The following is a 22,378-nucleotide window of genomic DNA, read 5'->3' as shown; positions in this document are numbered from 1 at the left end:
ATTTTATTGATCTGTGTGAATCTTTTCTGTACTGTTTTTTTTTTCACGCTTACCCTGTTGCTGCTTTGTACAACTGAATTTCCCCTCGGGGATTAATAAAGGTTCATCTTATCTTATCTTATCCCCGGAGGAAACCAGCTGCGGAGGAAATGCCTCAATGTCAATTGGGGTACACGAACCAACCACCCTTGGTGTAAAGGCAGGGTTGGGTTTCAACAACACTCTCGTTTGCCCTGGGGCAAACTGAGTGCATGAGGGATGTACAGACAGTGCATGGATATCGCTGACCCGCTTGGCGGATGCCAGGGCCAGTAACAGCACTGTCTTGAGTGACAGATGTTTCATGTCAGCTCCTTCCAGGGGTTCAAATGGGGTCATTTTGAGCCCATTTAAAACCACTGCCAGGTCTCATAAGGGCACCAGCGACCTGGAGACAGGGAGGAGCCTGCGAGCTCCCTTCATAAAACGGCAAACCAAAGGATGTTGGCTAGCCGTCTTACCCTCAAAGCCCACATGGCATGCAGCAATAGCAGCCAGGTACACCTTGATCGTGGAGAAAGCTCTGTGTTTTTCGATTAAGTCCTGTAGAAATGATAAAATCACCCCGACAGGACATTGAAAAGAGATGTGTCCTTCTTGAAGGCACCACTCCTCAAACACCCTCCACTTACAGTCGTAAAGAGACCTGGTGGAGGAAGCTCTCGCACTCTGAATAGTGTTTATCACCTTCTGAGGGAGTCCCACTGTATTCAGATTGTAGCACTCACGGGTCAGGCCCATAGTGCCCCGCGCTCTGGGCGTGGGTGAAGGATCGCCCCCCCCCCCCCCCCCCCGCCTGAGACAATCTATCCCTGCGTGGTGGGGGCTGCCATGGCTGCCCGCACAACAGCTGATATATCTCCGCCAGCCCGTACATTACGGGCTAGGGCGGAAACATCAGAGTAAGTGTGTGGCGTTGCTCCTTCACTCTGGCCAGAGTTGGGGGTAACAGAGCCAGGGGTGGGAACGCGTACAGAGGACCCGGAGGTCAATCGTGTACGAGTGTGTCCCCGCCTAACAGTGCGTTTAAATCGTGCATTAAAGAGAACAGCTGTCATTGAGCATTTTCTCCTTTTGCGAACAGACTTAACGCGGCTCCGCCGTAACGCACCCACAGCGGACTCACGATCCTTGGATGAGGAGTCCAGTCTGCATAGAGTGGTGCACCTCTGGACAGTAATTCTGTCCCGAGGTGCATAACTCCCGGTACCTGTGTCGCTCTCAGAGAGAGGAGACGTCTGCCGCTCCAAGGGATAATTTGTGTGCCAGTGTGTGTGACTGGAGACAACGCAACCTCCCCTGGCGGTTCATACACGATATCGTGTTGTCTGTCCTCACGAGGACATGGTGTCCTCTGAGAGAAGGCAGGAAGCGTTTTAGGGTGGGGAACACCGCTAAAAGCTCCGGGTAGTTTACGTGTGCCCGCTGGAGGTCTCTGCTCTAGGGACCTCTCACCGGGCGACCTTCGTAAATACCCTATCAGCCTGTCTGACCTGCGTCCGTGGTGACCACCTTCTGTGAAAGGACAGCACCCGTAGGCGCGTCCCGCACTAGAAAAGTCGGGTTTAGTGCCACTACGCATTACATAATAACCAAAACTCTCCGCACGCCGTGGGTGAGTGGGTTGAGTGGGTGCTTTACGCGGACATTTTTCCCCGTAATCTGACTCCGCTCGGTGGGCATTATAGATAAAACCCTTCTTTCTAGGAGAGAGAACCTCTCTCTCCAGAATATGGGTTGACTCTCTCTGGGTTTGTGAAAACAGATAAAGTATAACTGTTTTGAGAAGCCCAGGCAGATGTCGTGAGTATCTCCTGCTGTATGCTCCTTAGAGCCAGCTGAGATGTCACGTTTACGGCTCCAGCCGGCACTGCGCATGCGTGTGACGGTGGTGCCTTTACAGCTCCAGCCGGCACTGCGCATGCGCGAGACGGTGGAGCCTTCACGACCCCAGCCGGCACTGCGCATGCGCGTGGCGGTGGCTTCACGGACCCGTCAATAATCCGCCTTTTGAGAGATGCCGTAGCTGCTCTCAAAAGGGGAGAAAATTGGCGGGCTGCTTATTGGTTTTATTGATCTCCTTTTCATTTTTTTGAGCTGCGCCCTCGGCCTGAAGCCTGGATGCGTCAGCGGCAAATGTTTTATGACAGAGGAATCAACCAACGTGTGACATGTGTTTGTGCGGACTTAAGGATGGTGTTTAGGCATCTCTCGAGGCGGCGGGAACACATTCACGGAGGGGAGAAGGAGGGGCTGTCACGCCGCTCGCTTCTTCTTCCTCGACTGCTGGCCGAAATTCTGGGTTGGCTGAGCCTGAGCTGCAGCCGGAACCGGAGATTTTCTCGGCCAACTTGTCTAGTCTGGCCGCAGCGCGCTGACAAACGGCTTGCAGGTCCATGCTTAGACAGGGCGAAGCTGGTGTGCTATCGCCCGGGAGAGCAGCCATCGCTCCCGGCTTTGCAGCCTGAGCTGGTGACACGAAGATGCCGTCTTCTTGCTCGTCCGAATCAGACAGGAGGAACTCAGAGGCATCCTCTTCGTCCTCCATGTAATCCAATTCTAGGACATCCTCCGCGGGTGAAACCATGGTGAGGTCCAGCCGGGAGCCCCAGCTTGGTATAGCGTGGGGCCCCGTTCCCGCGTCTTTTGCCACCACCGGGTCCCGGCCTGATATGGCGCGGGAATCCGGTTCCGCGGCTGCCGCAGTTGATGAGCCCCAGACCGTAAAGGTGAGGGACTCAGTCTCTGCGGCGGACGCCCCCGCGTCTTGATTGCCAGCCGGCCAATCAGTGGACATGAGGGGATCCTGTCCCGACAGGCTAGCTTGTCGTGCTAACCGTCGGCGGAGGCTCTTTATGGTGAGGCGGGCACAATGCCCGCACGAGCCGGGGTTGTCAATAGCCTCCTGGGCGTGTTCCAGCCCGAGGCAGGACGAGCAGACCTGGTGTGAGTCTGTGCCTGATATCTTCAACCCGCAGCCTCCGAGTCGAGCCTCCGAGTCCCTGACTCCTCTGGTGTGAGGGAGAGAGGCGTCCATTTCGTTCGCCGTCGAGAAAAAAGTGTTCCCAATCTGTCTTTAATCCGGAGAAAAAAAAGGCAGTGTGGGTCTTTTTTCTCAAAGAATATTACCTGGTGTGGTAATATTCTTTTAATCCTTTTCTCCTCCGTGAGAAGAGAAAAGAAAAAACGTCCTCGCTACCGTGGTGTCGGCAGTAAGGGAAAAAAGCACAAGCCAGCAACGGGTGTGTTGCTAACTTGAAAGTCAAAATCTTACCTTAATTCCAGAGGAAGAACGGCGAGGTTGACTATAATACTAACTGGTGTGTTAGTATCATACTCTTCTGTAAGGCAGAATAGGGTAGCCGGCTAACACCCGTCGACCAAAAATTAGCTTTGGTTCAGTCTGTGGACTGTTAAGCTAGCCCGGCTACCATTAGAGATGTGCTCTGAAGCAAGAAGAGGTGTTTGAATGACGCATGCGTCGTGGCGCAGGCTACTTATAGGGGGTGATTTCCCCTGACGTTGACGTCAAGATCACCAGCCAATCAGGATTGGCGTAATGAGATTGATGCTTCTGTTTGCTCCGCGATGAGGCGCATCCCATAGTGAGACATCGAACGGAGTGTTATGAATGAGAACTGTACTTTGTGCATCTATTACCTCTAGAGTCAATCTTAGTTTATGTGTAACATAGTAGAGTGTTGATATAAATGTGCATGGGAACGTTTGTGTGTGTGGGGTGTGTGTTAATAGATTTTGATAAGACAGGGATATAAACAAAAATGCTTGAAAGAAACATGTGGGAGAAATCCTTAAAGGTAGGGTAGGTAATTTACTTCAGAAACACTTGTTGGCCCGGCTAAAATAACTGGATGGCCTACCTGCCTGTCAGCCTTCCATCTGTGCACAAACTTATCTCGTGCCCTCATTGGTCATGTGCGCGTTCGTGCGTGTTGGAGGATTTTTTTCGGCTGCGTAGTTTCAAATTCTTGCGCACTCGAGCTGGTTTCTCCATTCTTACCTACCCTACCTTTAAGTAGCGAAAAGAAAACAGAGCGTTGAATGAAGGACAGAGGAAATGTTGAGTGAATAATTGTAGAGGTTTAAATAAACCTTTCAGCAGCATGACTATTAGTCATCATCAATCATGAGTTACAGATGTGAGGAACTGAAATGCATAAATCTCATGAAAACATAATGAGAGTCAAAGAATCCAGGTGTTTAATACGTCTCTATGCTGCCTGAGTGCGACCAACATGTTATTAAAGCAAATTATTTTCCATGCTCTTTAATGAACGAGAGAAAATTCTAGGTTGTTTTTTTTCACAGCACTAATAAGGCTTTCAGTGAGATCATTACGCCAAAACAGCTCTATCCTCGCCTTTTACATTTGTTTCCTCTTCCCCACAAAATAATCTCCAAAACCATCTGCGCTGGGAGTAAAATTACATGTTGCCTAGCTCCATTTTTCTGTCATCTAAACCTGTTTTTAGGTCCCTCTGTCTATCCGTCCTCAAAGCTCCTATAAAAAAAGGAGGAAGCAAAAGCTGGGAGGAAAAAACAGAACACTCAGATGTAAGAGGCTTGTGGACATCTCAAATGCACTCAGAGAGGCCATTAATAAAAAAATAATTAGCACAGGAGATGGGAGGAAAAAACGGGGGCCGGCTTGGCTGATGTCAAATCTAATTTCTGTTATTTAATTTATCACAGACTGGGGCAGGAAATCCACCAATCATTTTGTTAGAACACAAAGCTCCTACAACAGGCATCTCTATTCTGGAAAGACACATACACACATAAATACACACAGAGCACATCATCAGCCAGAGGGGGCCGGAGGGGTCATTAGTGAGGGAAGAAGATCAGATATCAACAATTCATCTTGGTCAAAATGATTAGAGGGCACCAGGAGGAGGGGGATATATAGGAGGGTGGTTGTGTGCGATGCTGGTTTAACGTACTATTGTGATCTTGGAGTCATTAATCAAACAACAGTGGACACACGCCCACATAACGCTTCTCACCCGCAGTTGAGGTTCAGGTTCAGAAAGGTCAAGGTGATTATCTCCACTGTAACTCAAAGAAGTCAGCAGCACACTGCAGCTCGTGCACTTTGTGGCAACACACGTGATATATTCGCATCTTTGCTGGAGAAACCTCTGAATAATTGTGCCTTGTATTAACCTTTCTCATATCTGTTTTCGAGTAAAACCCCAAAAGGATGGGCAAAACATGGCAGCAGAGGATTGGGGTGATGAAGATCCATACGAAAGGTAGCCAATAGCTAGAGATACATTTGTAATTCTCTAATACCCAATTCAGAAAAAAATATTATGATGTGGCTTGCCGGTAAAGTAGAATTTTTCAACATTAGAAAAAGTGGATGTAGCATTCCAATATGTCGCCCGATTTGGTATTTTGACCCTAACTCACTGCCAGAATACACTTTAATCAATTTTCAGGCTCAACTCGAGATTTTCTACAGGCGTACTAGTTGAAAGCAGGCACCATACAGACCAGCCAGCATAGTTCCCATTGTAAAGACATTTAAACAATTACCCAAGTACGAGTGCAGCAAGAGAGAACTAAATTGTGTATCAATTAGACAGGCACTAAAACTGAAGCCACAACAGCTGCACTGCCTATGAATATCATTTCCTGAGTTCAAACACACATCTTGCATCTGCCCCAGTATCAAAAGTTAATAAAACAGCATCACATCGGTCGAATTCATCTGTACATCCCATCATCTCAATGTGCTTTACAGGCACACGCAAGAAAGCATCTCCAGTGCCAGTCTAAGCTCTCTAAGCTCGAAAGAAAACACCAAGGGACTACCAGGCAGAAGTCTCTTATCTCAGTAGTTCCTTTGAGCAATTCTCAGCAAGCTTATCATCCAGACAACAGCAAGTTAAAACACAAACAACTGAAGCATTATCAAACACAAAACTATCAAAAGCATAAGCTACTTGTGCCCTTTAGTTTAAAGAAATATAAACTAACCTTCAGTAGCAGATGTATGACTCCAGCAAGCATTTCGTGTTAAGTATTTAAGTATTTCATAGTCCCTTTTTTTATTTAGAATATGGTATTCATTCAGACACTGAATACCATAAACAGGCAAACCCTAGTTTTTGAAAGTTGGTCATTACAGAACTTATCTGAATAACAAGTAAGCATACCTTAAAATGAGACTCAAGCAAACGTGTTTTTATCATACTTGGATCAGTGTTTTGAGCACAGTGGGTCATTTGTCATTTGTGGGTTAGGTGATCAGAAAAAAAATTATAGAAATAACCTCAGATTGTGTTATATTGGGTATCTTTAAAAAAGAAAAAGCACCCAGAAGCAATAGTTCGGTACTGGAACTCCCAGGGTACACATACACACAAAACCACATACAAAAACACAGACAAAGACTGCCACACAAGGAAGTAGCATTGCAATTCCTGACGCTTCCGTACTAAAATGCTCCAATGTTGCATTGTACTGCAGGTGATAAAAGACTAAGAAATAATCTGCACAACATATGGCAGAGTGGAATCAAGCAGAGGTGGGAGTGTAAACACAATACAGGGGAGATGGTGCTAGAGGGATAGCAAGACTGTACACTGGGAAGGAAAACAGCATGTATGTCTCCTGTTAGACAACATAAATAGATTCAATCCACAGACTCAAACAAACGCATAGAAATCCTGCCAGGAGCAGTCATCGTATGCGACACATACTTCTGAAACAATATTTAACGTCTCAAACATGAAGCCAGATAAAGACAGCATCCTCTCTGTTTGAAGCGTTGCTGCCGACTTGTAAGGCAAGGCAAGGCAAGTTTATTTATATAGCACTTTTCAACACAAGGCAATTCAAAGTGCTTTACAAAAAATGAAAGACATTAAGCATTAAAAAAGAAAAGCTAATAAAATAAACATTAAAAGGAAAAATACATGGATAAAAGTTACAGTGTAGTTTAAGATATGAATAGTTCAATTAAAAGCAGCGACAAAAAGAAAAGTCCTCAGCCTGGATTTAAAAGTAGTCAGAGTTGCAGCGGACCTGCAGGTTTCTGGGAGTTTGTTCCAGATATTTGGAGCATAATAACTGAACGCTGCTTTACCATGTTTAGTTCTGACTCTGGGGACAGAAAGCTGACCAGTCCCTGAAGACCTGAGAGATCTGGATGGTTCATAATTTAGCAGGAGGTCAGTAATGTATTTTGGGCCTAAACCATTCAGTGCTTTATAAACCAGCAGCAATATTTTGAAATCTATCCTTTGACACACAGGAAGCCAGTGTAAAGACTTCAGAACAGGAGTGATGTGATCCACTTTCTTAGTGTTAGTGAGGACTCGAGCAGCGGCGTTCTGAATCAGCTGCAGCTTCCTAATAGATTTTTTAGTGAGACCTGTGAAGACACCATTACAGTAGTCGAGTCTACTGAAGATAAAGGCATGGACAAGTTTTTCCAAATCCTGCTGTGACATTAGTCTTTTAATCCTAGATATATTCTTTAGGTGATAGTAGACTGATTTAGTAACTGTTTTAATGTGACTGTTGAAACTCAGGTCAGAGTCCATGACTACACCTAGATTTCTGGCTTTATCTGTTGTTTTGAACATTGCAGACTGAAGCTCAGCGCTAACTTTTAATACGTTCTGACTTGGCTCAAAAAACTATTAGCTCAGTTTTATCTTTGTTTAATTGGAGAAAGTTCTGACACATCCAGTCATTGATTTGTGCAATGCACTTACTCAGTGTTTGAATTGGAGCATAGTCTCCTGGTGAAATTGTTACGTAAATGTGTGTGTCATCTGCATAGCTATGGTAACTTATTTTGTTGTTCTTCATTATCTGAGCCAGTGGTAACATGTAGATGTTAAAGAGAAGAGGCCCCAAGATGGAGCCTTGAGGAACCCCACATGTCATATTTGTCAACTCAGATGTGTATTTACTAGGGCTGTCAAGTTAACGCGTTAATAACGCAAAAACAAATTAACGCCACTAATTATTTTAACGCGATTAACGCATGTGTATTTTTTTTACTCGGCCGCCCCGTAGTTTCAGAGCGCATCGAGTTTAAAATACCATCTACAAGCTGATGCTGATAGCCCCGCTCCTGCCGCCCGCTTGTGGCAGACCACACTTCCACGCTCACCGGCAGGCACGACTGGCCATCGGGAGGACCGGGAGGGTGTGTGTATGTGTGGCCCGAGCGAGCGAGAGAGAGACCTTACGTGCATTGGTGTTGTTAGCATCTGGTGCTAGCTAGCTGCGCTAACGGATATAAGGAGCTGTTTAAATGAAAACAGAGGAGCGCTCTATCCACACAACTGCGCCGAGCACTTGACTTTATGCAGGCAGCCAGACAGCGGGACATTGTACGAAAAAGTCAGCACACTCGGCACGGATAGTGCAACATGATTGCAGCGTCCAGGCAGCTCCCGTTCGAGCATATGCCTTGAGTTGCACATCGCTCCAACGATCCATCACTCACACACACACACACACACACACACACACACACACACACACACACACACACACACACACACACACACACACACACACACACACACACACACACACACACACACACACACACACACACACACACACACACACACACACACACACACACACACACACCATTTGTATTGTATTATTGTATGAGAGAGGTTCCAGGTTGAATTGAGGCGAATATTTGTAATGTTCAGAGGTTATTGTGTTTAATATTCATGAGAATATTTGTCATTGTTCAAATGATAATAAACATTAGCATAAAGCATATTTGTCCACTCATATGTTGATAAGAGTATTAAAAACTTGAAAAATTCCTCTAAGGTACATTTAGAACAGATCAAAAATGTGCGATTAATTTGCGATTAATCGCGATTAAATATTTTAATCGACTGACAGCCCTAGTATTTACCTATAGAAACAAAGTTGTTTCTGTCCTTTAAGTAGGATTCAAACCAATTTAGAACTGTTTCCGAAAGTCCCAAAGTTGTATTAGAACATTTAGATAGACTATAATATAAACTGCACTAAAGAGATCTAGTGAACAATACTTTATTCCGTGTGAAACTTTGCAATCATATTTTTACTGTTTGCAGGTCTCATAAGGGGGGCGGGTCGTAAAATGGAATGAGCTCTGAATCATGGTAGTGACTGCGGATAATAACGTTATGGTAATAATGCAGATTGACTGCAACAATGGGACAGTGATTGAAAGTATCCTACCGTGGTCTGTGATTTTACAAGACACAAGATACAGCTCCTTCAGACTTCTCCCCTCCTTGGCGATGATTTCCACACACCTACAGAGAGACAGAGAGAAAGAACAAATGTTTAGAGGGCCACCTGAGGCAGTTGTGTTTTGTTTTGTATATTGTGTTTCATATTTGCTTGAAGGCGCTTTTGACCTGACTCAAAAACTGCAAAATGCATGAACACACCCAGCAGCTTTATTTCAACCCTCACGGTTACTCAAAATAAAGGTTAAACAGTATAGCTGCGGGGTCAACCGCTCGAATATTCTGCCTCTGCTACTTTAACACATACATTCATAATTAAACACCTGATCTGATTAGAGAAGCATGCACTAACGCAGCATGGTTATACGTGTGATGTTGTGCATGTGAGTGTGCACAGACATAGAGTGAGCACTTCAAAGAGGGATATCTGCATTCAGCCCGTGCCTGAGCCCAAAGGACCTACAGATTGTGTGTGTGTGTGTGTGTGTGTGTGTGTGTGTGTGTGTGTGTGTGTGTGTGTGTGTGTGTGTGTGTGTGTGTGTGTGTGTGTGTGTGTGTGTGTGTGTGTGTGTGTGTGTGTGTGTGTGTGTGTGTGTGTGTGTGTGTGTGTGTGTGTGTGTGTGTGTGTGTGTGTGTGTGTGTGTGTGTGTGTGTGTGTGTGTGTGTGTGTGTGTGTGTGTGTGTGTGTGTGTGTGTGTGTGTGTGTGTGTGTGTGTGTGTGTGTGTGTGTGTGTGACTGGGGGGGAGATCCGGAGAATTCACTAGGGAGGGCCGGGAGGAAGATCAGAGTATCTGTATCAAATGATTCTCTTTAAATGCCTCTAATGAGAGGAGGGTGTGCAACAACTAGAATTTGATCAACGCATTTGACCTATTAACCTTCAGGATGAAATGTTTTGATCTTCATGCTGGTGTTCTGTCATGAATATTTATGAGACACACACAAACCACACACACTTTACAGCTCTCACTTGAATGTGAAGGCAGAGGTGTAGAAAAAGAAAAGTGATGTTGAGCTGTCTTTTATCATTGAGCCTCATGTCAAAGTGAAACAGGGAACAATATAGCATACTGTGCTCACACACTTCCACACCATATGATTGACAGCTGGGGTTATTCTGAAATGCATTACTCATATGCACTTTCTGTGTGCTGTGTTGGCTAATCTCACTGTAGGCCAAGTGTGATGTGTGAGGACTTGTTGCTAGAAAATGAGCTTCTTTTCTTTCATGTTTTTTATTTAATGTCACATCCTCACTATCTAGAAGACAGAAGTGAAAATAGGATGAAGATCAAGAGGGAATACAGTTCAGTGACATTTCCATTTTGAACAAAGCAGGATCTGTATGCTTGTGTGTTTTTCTCCAGGATTCGTTTAAGGGCACACAATTTGTGGATGTCACTTGATGTGTGACATATCACACCGTGGGATCAAGAAGGAAAAGATGGCAGTGAGAGGAAAGTTAAAATGTGTGTCATATTTCTAAAATCCTTATTTGTGAGAGGAGCAAAAACTGTCAAAATGTGCACTGGCCTATCTGCTTTAGTTCACTGGGCTGCATCTTCATATTTCACCTTTTTCTATTAAATTGTTGTTGTGCTAGCCCTGCATGCCTCTCCATGTTATCAGGTTGTTTTTGTGTTTTTCCGATCTTTTCATTGTCCCTCCCACCTTTCCCTGTTTATTTGTTCTCTTATTCTCCAGGAATCTAGTTCCATCCTGCCCTTTTCTATTTTTCTATCTTCCACAATTTCTCTCTCTCAGGCACACTCTGAGATGGTGATGGGAAAAGCTTTCTTGAAAATAGAAAGATACCTGTTGCAATTGGTCATTCCTGAACCTAAGTTGCGCTGGGGGCCGCATTAGATTAGATTCAGTTGGGCCAGCAGGATCACAATATCATGCTTTGCGTCTTGGGGCTATGGCATTAAAGCTGCTGAGTGAATCAATGAATGCACTGGGGGGAGGGGGGGGGAGGAAACAGATAAAAAGAAAGTAGTGATTCAGGGATGCAGCCACGAAGGGCGGAGAGCATCCTCTGGGAGCTTGTTACACTGTGCCCGGGTCCCCAGTGTCAGGGCAAAAGCAATTAGATCAGACATCAATGAATGAGAGAGGGAGTGAGGAGAGATGGAAAGCAAGTACAGCAGGAAACAGAGTGAGTAGAAATCTCTATACAGTAGCTAGGGGTTGGATGAAGACAGAAGGGGTACATTCGTGGGAGGCGGAGAGCTAAGAAAGCAAGGGAGGGAAAAAAGAAGGAGTAAGAGGCCATTCAAAAGGCCGGATGAAGTAAAATGAGGACTGTGGAGACAGCAGAGGAGACGAGAGGCCGCAGCAGAGGTGTGGGATGTGATGGCTTAGGCATGGATCACGCCACATTAAAGGCCTTCAGAAAGCAACAAGCCTCCACCCAGCTTCTCTCATACCCCACAAGGCTCAGCTGACATGAATTAGTGATCTGCTCGCTTTCAATAATGTACAGAGCCTGTAACAAAAGCCATAGTACTCTGGAACTCCCCTCCCCAGGCACGTCAGATCCGCCAACACTCTCACATCATTCAAACAATCCCTCAAAACTCACCTTTTCACTCTTGCCTTCAACTCCTAATCAACTAACCCCTTGCCCTTATTCCTCGTAGCTTAGCACTTTCTACTTTCTACTTTTGTTTTTTTGTTTTACTTGCTTGTAAGCGCTTTGAGCACCAGGAAAAGCGCTTTATAAATGTAATGTATTATTATTATTATTTATTATTATAGTTGGACATACTGAACATTTAGATTGAGGCGATGCTACAGAAGATAATGTTGAGAGGAGGACATTAGGATGCAAAGTAGTAGGGTGGGTGAGATGGAGAAGCTAATGGTGGTGCTGAAGAAGGACTGAGCAGAGAAAGGTAGGATGAAGAAAATAATAAGGAAATAGAGTGCCACAGTGACGCGTCCTAAAACCCGGAAGTAAGTTAGCCTTGTTAGCACTTCCGGTTCCTTCGATAAAAAGCAATGCAATTTCTCCATAGGATTTTGGAAAATAGCTCCAAATAAGGTCTGTGGTTGACACAAATTGAAGAGACAGATCACATTTTGTTCTACAACATTAAATACATCAGCAGTGACCCCACGGGTGATTTTTTGAAGAGTTTACGTGTCTGAAAAACGATGTCTGTTACTGAGTGGCTGAATAGGACTACAGAAGTTGTCCAGGCCCTTTTACATCATTACACCGAACACGTAAACATTCCCGCTAAGTTTGTTTTTTCCCCCGTATTCTGCTTGAAAGCAAGTCCCTGCCTCCTGCAAACTGTTCAAACAAACGCTTCAACTTGTACCATTTAGAATCTGTAGTTTTAAATATGGATCTTAAGTTGGCGTGACGTTGAAGCAGCGACCCTGCTGTAGTTCCTTTATAGCAAAACGTTAGCATTTTGCTTCTGGCGACTAGATTTATGATTCGAAAATTATAAAAGTAGGATAGACATGTGGATATTATCCGGCTGAACAAAATGTGATCCGTCTCTTAAATGTGTGTCAACCACAGACCTTATTTCAAGCTATTTTCCAAAATCCTATGGAGAAATTGCATTGCTTTTTGTCGAAGGAACCGGAAGGAGTATACTTCCGGGTTTTAGGACGTGTCACTGTGGCACTCTATAAAGCCCCTGTCACACTGTCCCGAAATTGACACCCGATGGACACACGAATATGGAATTGTGAATTTCGCACGAAGATGGCCCCGAACCACACACGAAGGCAACATTTACATTACATTTAAGACATACAACTGCAATGAAAGTACCAAAAACAATTATGTTACAGTACTTATGTCATACTGTACTGATATCTTCAGACTTTGTTCTTTACTTTTCCGTCTTTATATGTAGAAAATATTACGTTTTCTCCGTAATGTTGTTTCCATAACAACAACAACTGTCCTTCAAAATAATATATTATATCCTTTTCAGTTTCACAGAACACAAATTGGGTTATTTACATAATATGTTTACATGATTTTGTTGTGCAATAAAACAACCCGATGGACACACGATAAAGGAAATGTTCAAATTCGGCTATGATCGTAGCAACATCGGGCCGTTCGTGAGGGCATCGTATGATCGCTGGTGGAGTTTCTCAGGCTCCGGCAGCAACTTCGTGAGCGGTGGCAAAATCTTTGGCATGCCAAAAAATTGCCGAAGGACCTTGCGAAGGTTCATTTTCGTGTTGAATTTGTGTGTCAATTTTGCCCTTCTTAAGGCCATCGTGAGGGCATGTTGTTATCATCGGTGCCATGGGGCATTCGCCCCGATCAGAGTGAGGGTGAATGCACCGATGATAACACGAAGATGACACGATTTGACAAGATGCCCTCACGAGTGCCTTACGAAGTTGCCGCTCACGAAGTTGCTGCCGGAGCCTGAGAAACTCCACCGGCGGTCATACGATGGCTTAGATGCTCTCACGAATGGCCCGATGTTGCTACGATCACAGCCGAATTTGAACATTTCCTTTATCGTGTGTCCATCGGGTGTCAATTTCGGGACAGTGTGACAGGGGCTTAAAGGATAGTTCTAGGAGAGAAAAACGTTTTTAAAATGAAAAAGCAAGAACATTTATACAGTAGGAGGGACGTTGAAGTTCTCAAATGGAGAATTTGGAAGAGAGGACAAGAGGAAGAACTAATGAAGTGACAGGTCGTTGATGATGGGGATTCAATGTGAGATTCAGGAATAGAAATTAGTTGGAGAAAGAAAATAGGAGACTTGTCCGCAGAGAATAAGGAAACAGTGAAAATAAGGAGTGTAGTGTAAAGACGCTAAGTGGAGACGAGGCAGAAAGTACAAGATGACTAAAATGAAGGGAAGTGCAGGGGAAGGTTGATTATTATATTTTGAACAAAAAGATACAAATGAGCTTCAAAAGATGAGGAGAAAATGATGATGGATAAGGTAAGAAAGTCAGTCAAGTTGTCTCTGCTACTATATAAGGCAAAGGATGCTCCTATAAATAAAATGTGATACATCAAAGTCAGAGAAAGCATTTTGTTATGTAGCTAACTGAAATACATCTCATGGCTCCTTTTTCAAATAAAAGACAATAAAAGATTCCTTATAACTGAACTAAGGTCTAATGTTGAAGCGATTAGTGCAGCAGCAGGCGGAGAGAGAGCCATTAGGGGTCAGTGTGTGTTTGGCTTCCTGTCACTATGCTGTCGGCACAAACAGCTAGAGGTACACAATCAAACTGTCACTCCTCTATCTCATCCTTACGGGGCGATACAAACAAATATACTGTGTCAAACTCAAGGCCTGTGGGCCAAAACAGGCCTGCAACGTCATTTTATATGGCCCGCAAGAGCTTGCAAAGAATACAATATTCAATACAATTGGTGTAATTATTGAATATTTGCTTTCATTTATTTGCCCTAGACTTCTGCTTTCAGACGTAGTTATTTATGAAGTTATTACCAGAACTGATAATAATCCAATGCAGAGCCAATAATATAATACATTATTTAATATGTATAATATAGTTATATATGTATTTGTATATAGTCTTACAGTTACAACCGGCCCTTTGAGTGCAACCATAATGCTAATGTGGCCCGCGATGACATTGAGTTTGACACTCCTGATCTAGACTCTAGTCAAGGATTTGGGGGAATTTTTCTTCCTTTAAATCATACAGACATTTTGTATCTAAATTGAATTACTGGAGCCACACAACTGGACCTCATGGGCTTAACCCCGAAAAATATTATGTATTTAATTGTGTTTCCTTGGCAGCCAGCTGATGCAGCCTGCCAAAGAATAGATCCTTTGTTTGACTCCACTCTGAAGAAAAGTAGGCCCTAACAGATATGTTTATTTGTCTTGCAAGACAGAGAAGGCTTTCACTTAATAACCATAGAAACATTTTGCAGAGTACTTATAACAGGAAGTAACACTCTAAAGAGATGCAGGTGCTGTTATTTATTTGCATAGCATCAGGAGAGAATACAAAACTGTAATCTGTGCTTCTCATACATAATTGCTTTTTCCTTGGAGGTTTTAAGAAGAAAACTCAATTATGTTGCTTTGAAACCATGGTAACTACATAAGCGCTAATTTATCTTGTGATTAACAAAAGCATTTTTCGGGGGTTTTACATGCAAATGAAGCCTGATGGTATGACAAGCTAATAGTGTCGCTGCAAGGCAGAAATGCCACTGATGTATTTTAAACATTCATTTTTATTTCCCAGGAATGCATTTGATCTTTTATTTTTTCTCCATACAGTGTATTCACTTTCCATAAAGGATTTCAAGTTAGAAAGTGGCTCCATTAAAAACGAATTTCTTAAAATTAACATGGGTTATCTTATTTGCATTTTATTTATGCACTGAATATCATCATTGCAAATATGTTTGCTTTTTCAGAGAAGCTCTTGAAAAATAAAACTTGGAAATACTTTAAGACCTCTATTAATCTATTAAACTAAACGTTAGAAAAATTTACTTTCTGGTCTGGGCCAAGGTGATATACATATATTCCTCTTTATACAGCAAGGAGCTACAAACATTACTGTACACACGCTGTAACATGGCTTGTATGGACTTTTACAGCCTTAACCAATGTTTTCGAAGAAAAAGGGGATTAGCACTTGAAAATAATCGACCAACCAGCAAAACACTGCTTTGTTCTATACCGTGCTCAAAGCTGCACGATAGGACAATTGCCCCGTAACTGTATTTTCTCAGAGTGTGTGTTTAACCAGAGGTTAAACCTGGACAAAGCCTAGTGATCATGCCTTAATCCCAGCTCACTGTAGGATCAACACTATTCTCTTCTATGATCCTTTTGTCATGGTCTCGCTAACATTTCGAAAATGTTTAATGCTTATTTAAGATTTATAGAGTGCACTGTGTGCCGTATTATTTTCCATTTGTGTTTATTTGATTAATTAGTGTTTTTTGACTGGCATCCTGTAAATCTAAATATCAAAACTCCAGAGTAATGACTAGTGTGTTCAACATCAAATATGCCATTGGCATTACATCTATTAACATAAATCAATTAAGATACAATGTGTTTTCATTCTTGAGCAGCATTAATATTTGAGAACCCTGCTCCTTGTCATATTGCATTATGGCCTATTTGACAAAAAAAACACTGATTTAAAATGTGTTTTCTTTTGGTTAATAAAATGCTCTCTGCAGAGCACAGGACATTTCCAACCAACGAACTGGACAATGCCATGCACGGCAAACTGGAATAAGTCTAAGGCTCAACAAGGATTTGTGAGACATAACGAAGGACAAAGGGAGTAAGGTGTTTATGTGTGTGTCATTACGCAGAGTGTGTTTCTTGTGCTTCTGAAATGTGTGTCTCAGAGGTGAAGATAATCTTCTGTTATGCAGCACAGCCAGAGGTATCCAAGCAGACAGGCAACAAGAGGAAGAATAGCAACAACACTTGAGAGAAACAGAGGTTCATGTTTATCACAAAGACTGCAGACAGTCTTCCAACCAAACAACATGTGTAGCGCTTCTCTTTAGCCAATCACAATGGAGCAGGAACAAAGAGGCTTCTGGGAGAATGGCTGTAGGTAGGTACACTAGCACAGCGCTGACCAACTCAAGGCCTCTTCTCATCCCGCTCCTCACACGGCCTACAATTACACGGCTGTCTGGCCACACAAAAGGAGCAGGGAAATAGAAATGGATGATTTTCGAGAGAAGAGGGCAGAAAGAAAGAAAGTAAGCATGACATGTATAAAGAAAAGCGGTTGAAGGGAGAGGTTGAAAACATAAAAGAAGGGGGAGGAGGGGGAGGCAGCAGTGGTGGTGACAGACGAGACTTCAGACTTCCACGGCTGTCTTTAGACTTAATGAAATGGAAGGGCGGAGCAGCAAAGAGGAGGAGAGCAAGGAAAGACGGGGGTTTATACTTCTGAGGAGAACGCTCTTGCAAAATTATTCTTGCTGTAAATTTTCTTTTTATCACCCATAAATCCATACACAAGTGTAAGGAAGCAAAGTTCTGCTTCCTCAGACGATGTGCACTACTGAGTATCTGGAATCTTCCGAAAGAAAAAACGTACAGACCGTTTTCATTGGGCTAATATAAGTGGAAATAAAAATATCCAATACCTCAAAAGAGCCATTCAATAAGCAAATACTTAAGCAACCATCTTAAAATGGAGCAATACAGGTTTTATAGAATGAGAGGGAACACGTTCATTGCTTCTGAAATTGCTGACCCTCTGATAATATGTGCAGACTTGTACAAGTGTTCTGTTGCTGACTTGGGAAACAATTAAAATTGTGTTCTCAACAAAGTATCAGCAAAGAGATTGTTCATTACTTTGTTTGTTTCTTATATTTAAGAAGCCTAATTTCTCGTAGGATCCACAGATCTTATCTGATCGAATGATTTAGGATTTAAGAATATTTCCTATGTCACATTAATAAATACAAAATAGAGTGTATGTCGCTTCTCTATGATTCAACATTCATGCTTTCATTGTCTTTATATTACATAATATTTCAAGATGGGCTTGATTGCAAAATACATTATAAAATATAGAAAAATTGCAAATACAAAGTTATAGTAAAAACAAGAAAATGTACATGTTAGAAAAAAGTACGACTTACAGACGTAGCTCTTTTACTGTAACTGTGACAGAGTACACTACACAGACATATCGCTTATGTGTTTATTGTTATGTTGATACAATCAAAGTTATGTTATGATCAATCCAGAAGCCAGATGCTGTTAGCTACATTTTATATCCCTTGCTGTTGTAGGATCAGTGTGTGTGTGTGTGTGTGTGTGTGTGTGTGTGTGTGTGTGTGTGTGTGTGTGTGTGTGTGTGTGTGTGTGTGTGTGTGTGTGTGTGTGTGTGTGTGTGTGTGTGTGTGTGTGTGTGTGTGTGTGTGTGTGTGTGTGTGTGTGTGTGTGTGTGTGTGTGTGTGTGTGTGTGTCCGTCCGTGTGTGTGTGTGTGTGTGTGTGTGGTGTGTGTGTGTGTGGCGTGTGCGTGTGCGTGTGTGTGTGTGTGTGTGTGAGTGTTCCAGTGGTCTGAATCAGGGTCTGCTTCGGCAATTAGGGCCTGGATGATTTCCCAGGCTAGGCTGCTGTACCCACTGCTCAAATAAGAATCACATTCCTATTGTGCTCCACCACCGTTAATCATGTTTTCAAACGACTTTGCAAAACGGCAGGGCCTTCCAGCAGCTTGTCATCGGCCTGCTTAAAAATGTGCCGATGGGGTCATAACTGGAGCCATAAATGCCCCTCTTCCTCGACTTTCCTGTCCAACCTGTCTTTCTTTTGTTGGTCTGGGAATGAGAGGCGAGCCCAAATGAGCGCACTTTTTAGGTTGATGCAGCCAACGGAAAGTAGGCCCTTATATGTGCCGCTGTCTCCTCTCATCTTCAGTAATGGTTGGCTTCCTTAAATGCTCGAAGCATTTTCTCCAGCTGTAAGCACAGTGTAATTGCAGAGTAAAACACTTACAGTACTCCACAAACAGCAAAACTTTCAATACAGAAACAGCAGGAGCTCTACCCACAGCAAATGGCCATTTACGGTACGAGATATAAAGGTATACATTACATAATATTGAATTCAAAAGTGCAGAAGACTTCTGAAGATATTTCAAAATACGCATATTCAGCTGTAAACCCCTGGCTGATAGTATAAGCACCATCAGCCAATATTTTCACTATCTCCAAAAACCAGTGTCCCTCACAAACCATCTGATTTGTCCATCAAAAGCCAGGGGTAAAAGCCAACTAAGCACTTTGTAAGGTTAAGTGACAGTTATTCACTTTAAGCTCAACCAAATGGACAGCCTGTTGCCTTGCCAACGCTGATGGGTCTCCGTGATGCACATGCACAAAGAGCATTTTAAAGCAGCTCCTCGGTTGCCAGAGGAAAACAAACTGGCTTGACATCGCTCACACGTGGCTCTCTGATAGCTCTCCACTCTGTCTGTAAAGCTCCTTCCTATGTTGCACCTTAGCAACTCCCCCGAGGACATGCAAGTGAGATACTGACCTGCAAATGAACAACTGGGTTCTCTAAAGCAATGCCATGCCCCTATCTACCTCCTCGGTCAACCCACTGCAGCCATAACACAATAAATAACTCAGGAGAAGATGTGGCAGATGGCGATAACACTTACAGCCTCAGGACTGTGTGTGTATGTGTGTATGTGTGCATGTGTGTATGTGTGCATGTGTGTGTGCGTGTGCGTGTGCGTGTGCGTGTGCGTGTGAGTGTGCGTGTGTGTGTGTGTGTGTGTGTGTGTGTGTGTGTGTGCGTGCGTGTGCAGAAGAGAAAGTTGGTACAGCTCATGTGAGACGAACAGTTAGGTCATAGATGGTTGCCCATGATAAATGTCCCTGTGGACATAGCTGCTTTCTTGGTGTCTATCTTATTTCTAAAATAAAGAAATCAGGCATAGCAGGGGAAAAAATGTGTTTTTATTTTGTAAAATTAACTACAGAAAACGATGTATATACAGTACAGTGTAACATTGTTATCACAAGATAAAATAACCTCTATTTGGGTTTCACTAAGATATAAAATCCTTATAAAGCCAATTCTTGATATACTAGTTCAGACATTTAATTATGTTTGTGTCAAACAAGTACAAACATCTGCCAGTGCAGCACTTTTCCATTTTCTTAAACATTATTTCCATTTAACTTTAAGGTAAAAGTAAAAACAGACTATAGAAAATGAGAATGAAAGAGGGATATGACCTTCAGCAAACATGTAGGTATACTGCATGTTAACTACAAGGTTACCAAGATGCAGTATGTGTAACACTTCTAAAAAGCTATGTAAAGCAGTTGTTTGTAGTGAAAACACATTCATACTCTGCTGTCAAGTTTCCTAATTTGTTTTATGAAGTAAGCTTTTTCAGTACTCAATTATTAACAGAAACTGTGGATAAAACTAAATAATCAGTTTTGTTTATTTTAAAACAGGCATTTATTCCTCTGAAATGCTGTCATAAATAAACACTATACCACTTAAATGTGATTTCTGCAGTGCCGAAAACACAGTTAATAACTAGCAGCACATGACAGATGTTTGTCTCAGAGACCAAAGAAACGGCCAGTCTGACTGATAGATTGAGCTGAGCATGTCCCTCGGGCTGTAAATTGTAACTCTTGTGCTCCGTGTGCACATACAGAGAGGGGTGAACTACCCAATGTTTACCAATAGGCCTAACACAGTGGCACACACTAACACACAGTGTACACCCTCCGCCCACTCAGCCATGGCTAATTGCTCTGCACTTTGATTACTTCCATCTATTTTAATGAGAGCTTACCAACACACTCTCTCCTGCCCACTTTCTCTGTCAAACACACATGCAAACACCGGTACACACATGCAGGAGAGTGTGCATGCCACTTTGATGCGCATACACACACGGAAAGGAGAGGAGAACTATACTATGGTCCATGTTTGTCCCGGTGGCAGGAAATTGCCAGGTGTTCATTAGGCTAATGGATATGAAGAGGAAGGGAGAAGGGGATGAAGATAGAATGGGGGAGGACAGGATGAGAGGGCGGGAGGCCTCTGAATTATACTACAACACATTCGGTAAACAACAAGTCATATTGCAGTGTGTAATTTCCTTGCTGCTATGGTAGAGCAAGAGTGCATCAATTACATGGACTGGCTTTAATTACGCTGAATCTGCCTCATAAGGCGGCTCCTGTTGGGAACCAATGAGCTGTTGCGTTTCTGGTGCTGCTGCCCCTGCAGCTTGCTGAATGGACTCGGCTTCATTGGAGTCACTGGTGTACCAGCACACACACCAGGCTGACAAAGCCTAATCAATGGACTCACACTGTTCTAAAGACTCAGGGAGAAGAGAAACAGTAGACACCCAACTGGACGGAGCTGCTGATCGATGGTGGAAATGTGTGCTTTGAGTGTGGCTTCTGTCATCCTTTTTATTTTCCTTCGCACACTTATGTCACTCAGGCTGTACAGACTCTTTTCCTCAAAAACATTATACTTTATATTTCTTTCCCGAGTGAAATGACAAGTGTGCTTCAATAACAAAACATGAGCTGAATGTACACAAAGAGTCAAAGAAAATGAGGGAGACCAAAAAAAATCAAAGAAGAAAGGAGGAGTGCGAAAGGAAAGAGAGCATTAAAAGGGATGAAGCGCGACGACCGCACTACAACCACAACTATGCCAGATCACATGGTCACACTCTGTCTCATCGCTTTACGAGATGCTAGGTCGTCCATGAAACTAGTTCAGCATGTCTAGTATAACAATCATCAATAACACACACACACACACACACACACACACACACACACACACACACACACACACACACACACACACACACACACACACACACACACACACACACACACACACACACACACACACACACACACACACAAGTGCTTAGTTTGAAAATGTTGGAAAACAGAGCTCCAAATACTGCCAGGATGAGGTCAGAGCACTGTGGAGGAAAGCCAACTAGAAAAGGTGAATATGTGCGCGTGTATCCAAGGTTTTGAATTTATCCACATGTCATAAAAACTCTGATCGTTACAGTTTGAATGACCCTGTAGATGCCCCTCACCCTAGCAACAATCATTCCTGACCCTTGACTTCTGACACCCTAGTCACCATAGCAACAGGAGACAAACTTTAACAACCTAAAGTGGTGCCATTGTCTCAAACAAATTTTTATTTCAGGCTTCGAATTCCTGGAACTATTTTGCAAGCAGTCCTACCGTTCCTCTCACCTCATGGTTGCTCCTGAGGATACTGGATATTATCATATAGCATATTCCCATGGTGGTGTTATCATATTACTGAAGTATCACACCTTACCAATAAGCACTACAAATACAATTCCCACATGGAATCTATATAATCTGTAGCAGAGGGCTCTAGCTGCTAATCCAATCGTTACCTCAGCAGGGACGAGAAAGAGCCTAATGAGAAACTGCTGGCTAAATAACCATGATGGTAATAACAGTGGGAGCATCTCTCAGTTCAGGCGTTTGACTCTGGTGACACTCAGCCATTAGGTATTCATGAAAACAGATGT

The 22,378-nt window shown here is 43.2% G+C and overlaps 1 protein-coding gene across 1 annotated transcript in view; it reads right to left on the bottom strand.

The window, feature by feature from the left end:
* The window catches only part of fbxl17 (F-box and leucine-rich repeat protein 17), a 256,804-nt gene that overhangs the window by 80,661 nt on the left and 153,765 nt on the right, over positions 1–22,378 (bottom strand). Inside the window, exon 9 of the mRNA XM_034091053.2 lies at positions 9,280–9,356. Coding sequence (XP_033946944.1) covers positions 9,280–9,356 — 77 coding nt within the window. The remainder of the gene's footprint in view (positions 1–9,279; positions 9,357–22,378) is intronic.

The sequence above is a fragment of the Pseudochaenichthys georgianus genome, chromosome 9, assembly GCF_902827115.2.
Source record: "Pseudochaenichthys georgianus chromosome 9, fPseGeo1.2, whole genome shotgun sequence".
In the NCBI taxonomy this organism is placed as follows: domain Eukaryota; kingdom Metazoa; phylum Chordata; class Actinopteri; order Perciformes; family Channichthyidae; genus Pseudochaenichthys; species Pseudochaenichthys georgianus.
The sequence above is the reverse complement of the archived record's forward strand: the minus strand, read 5'-3'. Positions and strand labels throughout refer to the sequence as shown.